The sequence below is a fragment of the Solenopsis invicta genome, chromosome 3 (assembly GCF_016802725.1).
Source record: "Solenopsis invicta isolate M01_SB chromosome 3, UNIL_Sinv_3.0, whole genome shotgun sequence".
NCBI lineage: Eukaryota > Metazoa > Arthropoda > Insecta > Hymenoptera > Formicidae > Solenopsis > Solenopsis invicta.
In genome coordinates this window covers 24,745,534-24,759,245 of record NC_052666.1, presented here as the reverse complement: position 1 = coordinate 24,759,245, position 13,712 = coordinate 24,745,534, and the positions used below count along the sequence as shown (strand labels likewise).

General features: G+C 30.5%; 1 protein-coding gene and 1 long non-coding RNA gene across 7 annotated transcripts in view; one reads left to right on the top strand and one right to left on the bottom strand.

Annotated features, from left to right (window-relative positions):
- LOC105197211 (neutral ceramidase) overlaps positions 1 to 9,025 on the bottom strand; it is a 58,335-nt gene extending 49,310 nt beyond the window's left edge. Inside the window, exons 1-5 of one of the 6 annotated variants that reach the window (XM_011163482.3) lie at positions 8,525 to 9,025; positions 2,660 to 2,836; positions 1,737 to 1,880; positions 431 to 607; positions 209 to 336 (exon numbers count right to left, since the gene is read on the bottom strand). In XM_011163482.3, coding sequence (XP_011161784.2) covers positions 209 to 336; positions 431 to 607; positions 1,737 to 1,880; positions 2,660 to 2,806 — 596 coding nt within the window. In that variant the 5' untranslated portion in view covers positions 2,807 to 2,836; positions 8,525 to 9,025. Of the gene's footprint in view, positions 1 to 208; positions 337 to 430; positions 608 to 1,736; positions 1,881 to 2,659; positions 2,837 to 2,906; positions 2,928 to 3,520; positions 4,362 to 7,562; positions 7,674 to 7,727; positions 7,749 to 8,524 lie in introns of those variants that run through there. The other 5 variants (XM_039446600.1, XM_039446601.1, XM_039446599.1 and 2 more) reach the window with 5 other exon arrangements.
- LOC120357080 lies at positions 2,800 to 5,387 on the top strand. Its single transcript, XR_005574281.1, has 2 exons — positions 2,800 to 2,929; positions 3,229 to 5,387. It is a non-coding gene; the product is annotated as an uncharacterized LOC120357080 (long non-coding RNA).
- Positions 9,026 to 13,712: the final 4,687 nt, after the last annotated feature.

Sequence of the window (13,712 nt, the reverse complement as noted above, 5' to 3'; positions counted from 1 at the left end):
AATATACATAATGATATTTATTAAGTAATGCAGTGCAGCTATTTAATAATTATCACAATACAATAATTATAGTCGCCTCCGTACTTAATTAATAATATTTTAAGTTTTACAATATGAAAAAATTTTTGTTAATTTATTCTTCCTTTAAATAAAAATTGCTATAATTTTCTGAAAATTCCTATATTTTGAGAAGGCTGTTACTACTTACTTATCTCTTTCCGATTTTGGATTCTGAAGATACGCTTGCGGACTCCTATTAATGTTAACGTTCAAAACTTTTCCATGAGCGATGAAGATTCTTCCGGGCACAACGGCATTGTGGGCACGCTGGATGCTCTATGATATCAAAACCAAAATCAGATCGTTACATCTTCCATCAAACAAATCATTCACGGTGGTGCAATATCGTAATGACGGCGCGTCTACTCACCTTCGTTATGCCATTGACGATAGCGTCCAATGATTCTCTGGCGAAGCCGAATGTGGGCAAATCGAAAAGGACGTTTAGCATGTAGCCACCGGGGGCTGAGTGCGTGTGCGTGGCACTAATCATCACGTTCCTCTCCGTGTACATGTCGCCAAATTGGGTTTTCAATTTGCGCAATACCTGTGGCAGGAAAGGATCGCGGTTAACATCGCGTGATAATGATCGTATTTTGCGGCGAGTCTCACGATCTCGTAAAGAGCAAATTATTGTGCAGTTATCTATGACATCTATGTATGGAATAAACGACACGTAATGTTTCAATTTTTGTCCTGCAAAAGATACGATGGTAAAAATTTGTAACATCAATTAGTAAACGTCTGCGTCTTTTTATCACTCATTCTAAAATTCGACAACAATTATTTATTTTTTCGAAACTTTATTATTGACATATTTATATAAAGTTTCAATGCCGTTATTATATAATACTTTTCAAATGAGATATAATTTTTACAACAAACTTTTATTTGAGTACTCTCCTTCTTGAAATCATGTCTTATTCTAAGTATTTATAAATTAAAACAAATATGATAACATTTCTTAAATTATTATTACGATGAAACTAGATAAAAATATAACATTTTTTTAAACTAAAAAAGAATAATTTAAATTTAATATCATGCACTACTGATCAAAAATGAAAATACTAGTTTAAAGAAATAATACAAATTCCTAATTGCATAAAATTATGCTTTTTGTAAATTTAGTTACGTTCTTAGCTTTTGCTAAATAAAAGCTAAGAACGTAACTAAATTGACAAAAATCACACATAAAAATGCATTAGAAGATGTAAAAAAATAATATAAAACTTATGAAACAGTTGTGTAAAACAATTGAAGTAAAACTCTAACATTACTTTGAATGTTGTATGAAAAGCCTCAAGATTTTTATTTCATTTTATTAACATTGTCTGATGCGTAAAAATATTTGTATAAACAAGAAAATAAAAAATCATTATATCTTAATGTGATAATATGACTCTCTGAGTAATTTATGACACATTTTACAACATTCTTTGAGAGAGTTTTAAACATAAAGACAGATTATGGATACTGGTTTTTATTTTTATTAAACACATGAAACAAAATTTCTGACGCAAGTATTTCATTTTTCTCTCAAAAACTCCAATACTGGCATATCACTTCGTTTTTTCTATGTTAGTATTGGCAATTTTGCTCTACAAAATTGATATTAGAAACGTAACCGATACGTAATTATACAACTAAGAATGAACATATATTATTAAAGTTACCTCCTGTCGGATGTCATGACCCATCATGCCAGAATCCACGTTAACGAACACGAACCTTTCCGCGCCGTCGTCAATTATATAAGCTCTGGAAAACGTACGAAGGTGAAGGCCATTTCCCTTTTGTTCCAGTTTCGCATATCCCATCTAAAATTACATGGCTATTTAAATACATATATTCAAGCACGTATTGTTCATTTTTATTTTCGACAGGTCTGATTTTAATTATCATGAATGCATTTATAACCTTTTTAATTTAAATAAAAGGTAGAAAAGATATATTTTTCATCATTTTATTCTGTAGCATGTGCATAATAGATTTTCTACGGAAATAAATTTTGACCTCGTTGTTATTAAAAATATTAATGTGTTACATCTAGATTCTTTTCTAGGAAAAATTTATTATATAAAAACATTTATAAATATATATAAAATAAGTCCATATTTTCGTTCTCTAGTACAATCTCTGTTCAAGTAAATAAGAAAAGTTGTAATTTATATTTATTTTATAAAAAGTACAAATTGAGGAAATATGAAAAAACTTATCCATATATAATCATACACAAATATGATAATTATGTGTGTGAATATAAAATTATGTATATTATGTATTAGAACATTATAGAATCTAATTATAATTATACTTTATATTAAAAGATCTAATAAAAAAGTTATTTTTTAAATTACTTTCTTAATTATTTTTCTTATATTTTTTCTATATATTTGTAGAGATATACAAACCAAATAAAAAATATATAATATAATAGATATATTTTAGATATATTCAGTTTTCATTTACTTATCATATTCATTATATTTATTTTATTTATCATTTATTCACATTTATCGTGTATTTTTATATCTACAAAATCTTTTACCGAGCTTAGATTTTTTATCTCGACGCATATAACGTATAGAATACTAACGAAGACAATTTCTGCGGACGGCCCTGTGCTGTCAGCTCTTCCGACGCCGATATTGTACAAAGCGAGAGCGGTAGGCGATAGTAACAGGAGAAGCCATAACGCAGATAAACCACGAGTTCTTAGGAGAGACCACACGAAAGTATCCATTTAGTTTTGTGAGCACGTCAGTTGTCCGGACTGAAAGCAAAGAGCAGAATGACAGATACGCCCGTAACCGCAAATGACATCTTTCGGACAGTCGACTTGCCGTATCTCCGAGTTCTGCGAGAGGTAATTTTATTGTTTGCTGCTGAAAGAATAAACAATTATCAATTTTTCCAATCGAGTTTCTTCTTCGAAAACACTCTGATTACGCGCGACAACATGTCAGTACGTCACTCTGTTAAAGATAAGAATCTTTAAACAAGTGGAAATTTTATCAAATGCAATGTACAACGCAAGATGACATAAGAAAAGTTATGTCACTCAACCGCTAAATTATTATGTTATAAGAATTCAATGTCACGAACGTGTGTTATGAATATCAAAGAATATTCTGATAATTTTATCTTGTTATTTCTTTTACGCAGATATTTTTATTCTTAATACAAAAAGAAGATAGTAAACAGAGATAAAGCAACATCAACTCTCAACTTCACACGTTGATTGTAATTAGCGGCGATTGTTCCGAGTTCATTTACAACATTTATCGATGCTATCATGAACAATCTTATGACTCTAATTGGAAGAGCGATTATCGATTCAAAGAGCGGTCCAAGGACGACGGATGGTGATGCAAAACTACTTTCACTGATCCGGTGGTTACGCGCATTTACAAAAAAAAGATGCATAAATAAAACTTTCACGTGTGCTTCGCATTACGTGATTTCACTTTTGGAAGGCTGCTGTCGGAGTTATGGCAGGAATGTGGTTTACAAAGAGATCTGTAAGGAATGTAGAGGATGCAACGGTTTATCCCTGTGTGATGAATGAACAACGCTATCTTATCTTGAACGACACTGTGGAGATTTTGAAGAAGTTTCTCTCTTCCAAAGCGACATTATACAAGTTGTTAACCAGAAACGATAAAATATCTACGCGTTGCGGTATTGCAAACATCAAATATTGGGAAATACCACAGGAATTTAAATACAATATCATGAAAAATATAGTAGTGAATAATTTCACAGTAAAGGTAAAAGAAAAAACGTCACGAATATAAAATTTCAGGAAAATTAAATTTTTAGACAACTTTAAATACAGTTTTGATAAAAACTGGCATGTCTGTTTTTTGTTCCTATTATCTCCGTTATCCTTCACAAAAGACAGCAATACAGTCAAATTATCTGATACGAATAGCACATGCAGCATGTCAGCGTACACGGGCAAACTGCTGAAGGAAAGGCATGTATGCAACGCATTTCCTGGTTGACACACGTAAGTGCACGCGTATGCAAATCGCTCGATACTCCAAGTGTCCTAACAACTGCGTTCAAGCGATACAGATATGCATACGCATTCGAGTATGTTGGATGCACACGCCGCAAACCAGCGGAGCTTTACTCACACGTTTCAATTGTATGATACGCAATTGCCCACGAGGCAAATGTTCGTCATGTGTTGAATTTTCATTGTTCTAACGGTTGACCGATCATTTGTACGCGTCAGAATTTCAACGAACGTATGTTGATCTTCGACAATATCAACCATACATTTCTTCAATTGCAATATCGAGAAAATACAAGATATAAATTCTGTTTCCCTCTTGAAACATTTTTTTGCTTGACTATTTCTAAGAATAGCTAAATTTTTACAATGAAAAAATTGAGAGAGAGAAAGAGAGAGAAAGACTAAACCATTCGTAATACTTCACCTACATCTCGCGTTTGTTCTCTATTTCATGGTTGGCTGAAATTGCGCTGAATCATCACATTTCTCCACTTGTAAAAATAGTAAACGATGCCGGGAAATGAGAATGAGTTAAGTATTTAGCAACACTTGTAACGTTGATAAAACGTGAAAGCATTATATCAGCGATATATTATAATAGTATAATAATAATATAGTATAATAATAATGTAGCGAACGCTATAATAAAGAATAAAATGCAATATGCAGGGTGGGACATTTAAAGCGTTACAAATAATTACTTCTGAAACTGTGTATTTTAACAAAAAATTCCAGACAAAAATTGTATAGTTTGAAAGAGAACAAATAATGGTAAAATTAATTTAAAAAAAAAACACTATTTCAAAATTATACGAAAGTCATCGCTTTTTTTTTTTAAATTATATGACTTTTTTACAAAATTTTTTTCAGTTCTTTAATTATTTTGCACATAAAAATATTAAGATAGAGTTATCAAAAAATCAAGAGGATGTTTCTGATTTTTTTCTGGAATATAGGTACTTCAACATAAAATATTTCGTTGAACTATGAATTCTTTACAATTATGACAATTACAATGCGACGCGTGGCGTGGGCGTCCTTGCTTACGTCCGAAGTCACGAACAGCCGTCAAAATACACATAGAATATTAGCCTTACAAAAAAATTATACACCGAATATTATTGCACTTCAAATTATTACCAAACGTTTGATGGCTCTTCGTAATATTTGATCTAACAAGTCGTGCGTTGTTCCGCGCATTCGATAAAGAATGATAAGTAAATTATATTTAACTTGTCAAAATATTGAAGGCACATTGTAGGATATATTATTTGAAATAATAATTTTCTGTGAGTATTTTTCCCCGAGTATTATTATAATTTATAATCCCGTTTTCCTATTATTGCCATTCAAATAAAAATAATCACGCGAGATATCGTTTCTCGTTTCAATAATAAACAGCCATCTTAACATGCATGTGAATTGATAATTGCAAAACCAAATACTTAATCGTGATTTTTTGTCACGAGAATTATTGCATTACGAAAGTGAAATAAGAACTCGTATCGCTATCTGCTCGCTCAAGTCTCGTCGCACGAATAACAGTTTTTTATTGTTACACTACTATTTTTTCTACATTTTTCATAAATGAAATAAGTGTATAATTAAAAGGTAGATAGGGAAAAAGGAAAGCTGAATGTTTCGAACAGTTCAGCTACAGAAAACTCAATATATGCGGAGTCTTTATGTAAGAGGCCGCGCGTTATCAAAACAACATCAAAAGCGCCCACCAAATATTTAACGTTACTTTTCTAGTTATTTTTATAGTTATAAGGACAATAGTTTTTAGTACTTGTTTGTAACAGTAATGCTTCACCTTTTATATGATATTTACATTGACATTAATTCGAGCGATAAGAAACATGTGATATTTACAAAAATGAAAATATAAGCTTAGTAACGTTTTAGCTGATAAATATAATAAAAAAAAACTTATCTCACATCCTTCCTTTTTACACACAATTGAAAAATGTATTCACACGAAAATAAAGTTTTACATTAAGAATATTTTTATAAGAAATACTTTTAATATAGTTTTTTTATTTCTGAATTCTTATTTTTAAATTTTTAAGTGGAAATTAATTAAATTAAAACATTTAAATTGTCAAAAATGTAAACAATTAATTTTTTAAATTAAATTTTACACTATAATTGAAAATGTAAAAAAGAAATAAAATTTTATACTTTTAAAATTTTCTAAATTTTTAAAAGTAAATTAATTTAAATTTAATAACTTTGAAATACAATAACATTAAAATTAAAAAGTTTAAAGTTTATTTTTTTTAATTGTAGAAATAAATTAATGTAAATAAAAAAATAAGTTTTTTAATTTGAAAATTTTGGATTAGTATGTAGTATGTATCTGTATTTTACAAAAAAAGCATTATAAAATAAAAATAATAAGGAAATAAAATATTAAGAGACAGAAAATGCAATGATCAGTTATTGCTCAAGTATTAGATAAAAAATAAATTTTTTTGTTATGCATAATACGATAAGTCATTCGATTTTTGATTTGACTAGTATTTTCTTACTAAATATGTAAAAAAAACTATAAATTAAGTAACTAATGAATAATTAAAAATGAAATAAATTTTCTGTTAAAATAAGTTTATTGATAAAATATTTTATATAATATAAATTATATTTTATATAATTTTATCAATAAACACAGTTTGCTAACAAAGTAGATTTTATTATTTTATTACTGACGACCGTAAGCAATACCCCATTTGGTTAAGTAACTAATGTGAGATATTAAAAATACATCAAGCGACGTGAAACAAATACACAAATGCATGGATAATATTTAAATATATTTCTTAAAATGTTGTTGGCTTTGTAGTTAGAGCTTAATGGAGTTTCTACTATACTAATGATTTTTCAATTATCATGCATTCGCAGATTATATTTATAATTTGCATTTTAAGTCCTTCGAACAAATTTAAAATGCAGCTAGTATTGTTCATGAATCACAAATGCGAACTAGTCAAAGCTTTATCGTTAAATTCATTAAATAGTTTGATTGCGCTCAAGAGATAAAATGTTGCAACGTAACGTAATTGATGGCATAAATGCTTTTCACTTCCTTATTATTTATATCAGTTTCTTATTTAACTTCCTTACTATTCATATCAGTTTCCTATCCTGTATTCTAGTTGCTTTTTGATTTAATCCCAAGGAGTTTACTCTAGTCACGTGGACATTATATATGTATTATTCGAACAATTCAGCATTTTGCTCTCATCTTCTATCACGATTTTAAGGCTCGTCGTTTCTCTCGTACGTGCAACGTACATTTATAGAATTCGATATAAAATGCTTTTCCATTAGCTATTATTCTTCCATTGTCTTTAAAACTTCCACGGCTCTTGAAACTTTTTACCTTCCGCGGCTCGCTTTAATTGCCGCCAATTAATTTAACGATAATTGGATATGTAATAAAAGGAGGGCTTTTGGATAATGAATCACGTACATATCACAGAAGAAGCAATTATCTTTTAGAGGATATTGATTTCCGCCGCTATGACCCACTGTACCACTTCACATCGGGATCAATGCTCGCATTATGAGATGCTCGTACTGCCGATTAGAATGGAATGATTTTTTTTATAAAGTTTTTATATAAAATCATACACACTTTCAGCTGATAAGTCACTCATCAAGTGTCACGTAACAAATGTACTCGATTATGAGAATCACTGGCTTTTAAACTGGCGAGTTGCACGCGAGAGAAGATCGTATAAAATAAGAACCGGATGTCATTAAATTTCGACGGGATGAACGATTATATCGGTTAAACTGATCCCAAAACAGAAAACACTTTCATTTTCTTTTTCACAAAATCTTTCGACGTTACTTATGACATTATTCTCTTTTGTACTCTGAAAGTATCTTTTTTTACATTTTTTTTTGGTCAATACTTTACCTGTATTTTAATGTTCTGCATTTTAAAATAATTTATTTTTAAATAAAATATATTTATTTAAAAATCAATGATTATTTTTATTATTATTATTTTCTAGTTATGCTATCAATAGTAACAACTGCGTAATAAAGTCAAACGAGTGGAACATCATTGAACCATTTAAAAATGTCATATTAAATTTTATTGTAAACATAAATATATCATTTAAATTTTACAATTTTATAATACTTTACGCGATAATTTTACGGCGTTCAAATTCAAGCATTAACGTTTTTGAGCAAAATTGTCAACAATGTTTATACAATTATATTGCACATTTAAAAATAACGTCAAGAGTATATTATCTCAAAGGAGATATACTTTTCGCACTATCTCCATTGAAACGTGACACAAACATGAAAGGACTGATGAAAGTAATAACACAGAAACATTCTTTGAAGGCCTCGGTATGAATAATAATAGACTCACAGGTCTGAATAATAACAAAGAACAGATTGAAAATCACGTACCTGTCACATTTACTCCAATGATAATCACATGTAATTGCTCTAACAGTGCCGCCGGCTTTTGTAATAAATAATAAATATAATTGGCAAACCACGGTTGTCACAAAATTAGCGCCACTCTCAATTTCTTATAAACGGAGCGTCACCACTTCCGGTCATATGGCCCCCAGTAATAATACAAGGTAGAACAAAGAGGAATATATCACAACCAGTACATGACGAATTTACACGGAATTTGCGTAACTAGCGTTAACTGGCGTTATAACTTAAATTATTGCGATCGTTGTAGTTATAGGAAAGTCACTGCGCCAATTAAATTGAAACAAGAAGTGTTTTCGTGAGATGAGCCCGTTCCTGATTCACTTGATCGCGTTACTAAGATCGAATCGATCCTGCTGGATCACTCCGCAGGCGAGTGAAGGAAACTTGCGGCGTCAGCTGGGACCGCGATGGAAACAGACCACCGGCCCGTCATCACGGAGAAAGATACTCTGTTCGGATACCAAACCAAACCCAACGTTGGGACTCACATGGTCGACAGCGCGGAGAAGGGGAAACGGAAATAATTCCACGGCTATTCTCACCGCATGAACGTATACACATACACGTGCACACATATACGTACATACATACGTCTGGTTTCATTCTCATAATTATAGGCTCCACACCTTTGCGCCTTTTGTTTCCTCTCTTCTCTTTGGTACAGAATTTAAATAGTGAGATAGCAACATCTTTTTTGTGGAATGTTGTTTGTCAGACTCGTAGTTTTCAGCCAAACCTTAAAAAAAAAAAAAAAAAACAAGAATCGCAACAAAATGATTAAAATGGCGATCAAAAAACGACGGTTTTTCCAAATAATATTTTTTTGTTGCATAAAACATGATTATTTAATTTTTTGTTTTTTGAAAAAACTTGAATTTTTATATACTGTATCAGAGGTTTGGCCGGAAATATGTGTACATGCTAACAATAAACAATAAACAATATGTAAAAAAATAAATTTGAGTGTGCTGTTATTTCTTTGCAATTGACTCATAGAGAAGAGCTTTATTTTTGACTGCCTAATCTCCTTAATACGATGTATACATGCATAAGTGAGACTACAGAAGCGGAACAAATGCCAGAGAAGCACTACGTTACAATTAGAAAATATTGACAGAAAGATGTTGACTTCAGTTTATAAACAGAATACAATCGAAATTTATATTGAGAGAAAGGAATGGCTTTTACATCACATATAAAAGCAATAGATACTTCCCACGTATGTTCTTGATTATTATTACCTGTCCATATGAATTTCGATAAAGCGATACAGAGCAATTAAAGTTAGATTTAATTACAAGCTAAATTATAAAAGTTCCCGATGAGATAATCAAATTTAATTAAAAGGTTTAAATTAAGTCTTTTATATTATTAACTGATATGCTGTATTAATATAACCGAAATCCAATCTATTTTCTTATTTTCTCAGATATTTCCTGCTCTATCAATTACTTTATTTTTAAGTATATAAAAATACAGTTAGATATTAGATAATGAGTTAATATAGTATAAGCAGAATTGGGAAAGTTTGACGAAGTAACTAGTTATCTACAGTTACAGTTATTCTTTCTCAAAAAGAAACAAGCAGTTACATTTTTGTTAATTTTTTATAATGTTTTAGAATTTAGCAGTTTGACAAAGACTAGAATTTAAAAGTTTGACAACCTTGATTTCAATTCAACAACCCCAAAAACCTATAACAGCATGCATAATGTAAAATCTGCACACTCCTCAAATTGCGTCACTGAAAGAGGTAAGATACCAATTAGTGTGATGCTGAGATACAGATGTAGCTCCTATATCACTTCTTTTAATGAGTAATGTTGCAACAACCGATTTCTGGCAACTTTGCACAGAGAATTTAATGCATGACATTTAACGTATGATAGTATACTACACTTACAATAAACAGTTAAGTAGCAATAGTAAAAAACAATCGAATATGGTTCGTTTTTATCTTTAGACCTAATCAATCGCATTATTACATCAAATAAATTTAAAGTATGTAAAATAACTGTAACTATTAGTTTAATTACTAGTTACTAAAAAAAGTAACTAAATTAAGTTATTATTACAGAAAAATGTAACAAAGTTAAATTACAGTTATTAAAAAAATGACTGACTGTAATTTTGTTATTAGTAACTGGTTACTTTCTATTCATGAGTATAACATAGAATAATCTTTATGTTTTAAGACCAAAGTTCCTTGGATTATGTTAAATAATATTATCTTCTCATAGTCCAAAGTAAAAACTTAACATAAGATGCATCTAAAACTTTAATCCGCGTAAATTTTGTAACAAGAGAATAGAAGCAGTGTACTATATATAATATTTGTAAAAGCGCATAAGTCAAAAATAAAAATAAATGTACAAAATATTTATAATACGTTTGTAATGTATAAATGCAATGCAAATGTCATATAACAAAATATAAGAGAAATTAATAAATAATAAAACGTGAAATATAATGCTTACAATAACACATAACATAAATAATAAAAATATTTTTATATTTGTTAAATACACACTGCTTTTGTTCTTTTGTTACAAAATTTACATTTTAACATTTTTTTATTTCAAAAATTTTTTGTTGTGTATACATAATTATTATTATATAATAATTAAATAATTTGCATCATTATTATACGTATAAAAGTTGCGAAAGACTAATTTGCGCCAATTCTTGAAAAATTCTCGGATTTAAAATGACAGTTTCAAGCGACAAGCTTACAGTTCGTGGCAGGTAATATTTTCTGAGAGAAGCAAAATGCATTCAAACGAAATGTCTGGTTTCATAAACCCGTCTGTCGCATTTAAACAGTCCCTCTCGGGAAACAGTCAAGTGTAAGAGGATAAGGAAAAAATATCGTCGGTGAGTAGGCAACTTTTAAATCGATGGTACGAATGCAAATGGTTACGTAGAGTGTAAAAAAGGAGCAGCGTACACATTGAACTCTTTGATTTCGCTTGACTGTGATACGAGCGCTGATATCAACGTGAATACTTTTTCAGAGGATTATTTTTTCATTTTATTTTTTCGATTTGCTCATGTGCAAGCAAAAGCAATCTCAGATTTAAAGTCTTCTTAACTACAATTAATGAGTCAAGTGTAATCACGGTGCACAACTTTGAGCTCTTTCAAGTAAATAACAAATAAGAAAGAAGGTCAATCACCGAGCAGCGTACAGTTATTATGTATTTTTTTCGATGTTCTTTCATAAAGGATTTTGAATATTGAATGCGATGCGACGACAAAACGACACATTTATATGTGTATTTTCTAGAAAATTTATGGACGTTTACGTCAATTATAAAGAAAAATATGTATTGTTGGATTCAAATCATTAAAATGTATGAAACTCTTAATAAATACTTACGAGTGTCATTAAAGATATTTTCTTGTGGAATCTGGGTCTAACGTGATGGATGGTAATCATCTCAAAAAAAAAGTTTCTCTCCCGCGTCGTCTGGCTCGCGAGAGATGAAATACTCTCTCCCTGTTCTTCTTAAGATCTTATTTGAAAAATGAGATCCTTGCGAAATTCATATGTTATCTCAGATTCACAAGACGATGTACATGTGTACGAGATATTCAGATATCATCGTACAGATACATAATCTCAAGTGGAAAAATCAATAACACTTTCTTACAATGCGTACAATTATTTTATTAAATGCAAATAAACATATGAAATCTGTCAATTAATACAATACGAAAAAAAAATATTTATTTCAAAAGTATCGTAGAAAGCTCGAGACACTTTGGCACTCTGGAAATGTTGCGCCAACATTTTCTCACTCAATTACGTGATTTCGATTAACTTTAATTAATTGCGTGCTAAATTTTCCAATAAATGTCTCTTCGATATAACGGACGTAATTAATCAGTCATTGAACAAAGTAATCGATGTAATTTTCAAAACGTTCATTTTCGCAAGGCAATTCGCCGTTTCTTAGCCGACAGCAATTGCTTATGAAGGATTTATATCTCTTGTTCGATTATTGTGCAATCAAATAGCCACAAATCAGTTCCTATCACCAACGAATAAATAAAACCAATACGTCGGAACAATCGTGTACTTGGCGTAGCGTCAGAGCGCGGACTGTCACTTTCATCGATCCGCGGTGACTCGAGTGCTCATGGGAGAAAGTAAAGCGAGGCAGATTGTGCAATTATCGTCTCTATAGCTCTAACAGTTTCAGCGCAACAAAGCGTTGGTTTGACGGAACGTCAATGTGCGAACCTGTAATTGAATTGTCGACAATTTTTCTTTTTTTTTGCTAATAATTGGATATTGAAGCTCAGTAATGAAAGAATTAAGTAATTTTAACAGATCGTTTTACATCAGAAATATGGTAATCAGAAAACTTGTTCTTCTCCTTATTTGCAATTTTATTTTACATTAACAAATTTTACTTGATTCTCGAGAAACATAATAAACTAGAGAAATTCAATAACGTCAAAAAATTGCGTAAAGTAAAAAGCCATTTTTGTAATCTCATTTCAGTTAAATATGAAAGTTCTGAGAAGCAAAGAGGATCAAAAGATGTTTACTTCATAAAAGCTACTTGTAAAACTTTAAGCTTCCCTTTTATCAGATTGCATCTCATATGTAATGATGTGACTTGTTAAAAAATGCGTCATTAGTATACAGAGATATCTACGGAAAATGGAAGAAATTATAGTATGCGAGTTAGAAACAACATAACTGTAACAATGTAATATTAAGAAAATTACTTCCGGCATTTTTCCTTACGCAAATTTTAGGAAGTATCACGTTTCCTTTTTACCGGATAATCGAAAAGCATTGCCCTCCTCTTCCCCGACTTTCCAATGTTTCGAATACATGACAGCTTAGCACATTGTTTGCCGATGCGTATACGCAAAAATCGCAACTCGATAATGCAAAATATAGCATTACATCGAAAACACTGCTCTTATTTCTGAATGAATTGCCATTCTGATTCATAACTCTGGCGTTATTTCCATCAAGTTCCACTTCCTTATTTTACATACATCATCTCAACTTTAAACCCGTCATTGCGTCCATCTTCTCTCTTTTTCTATCTATCTCTCTTTCTTCTCTCCTTCCGTAATTTAAAAATACTAATTTGTCATTAATGCTAATTTATCAGTGATTTCTGTA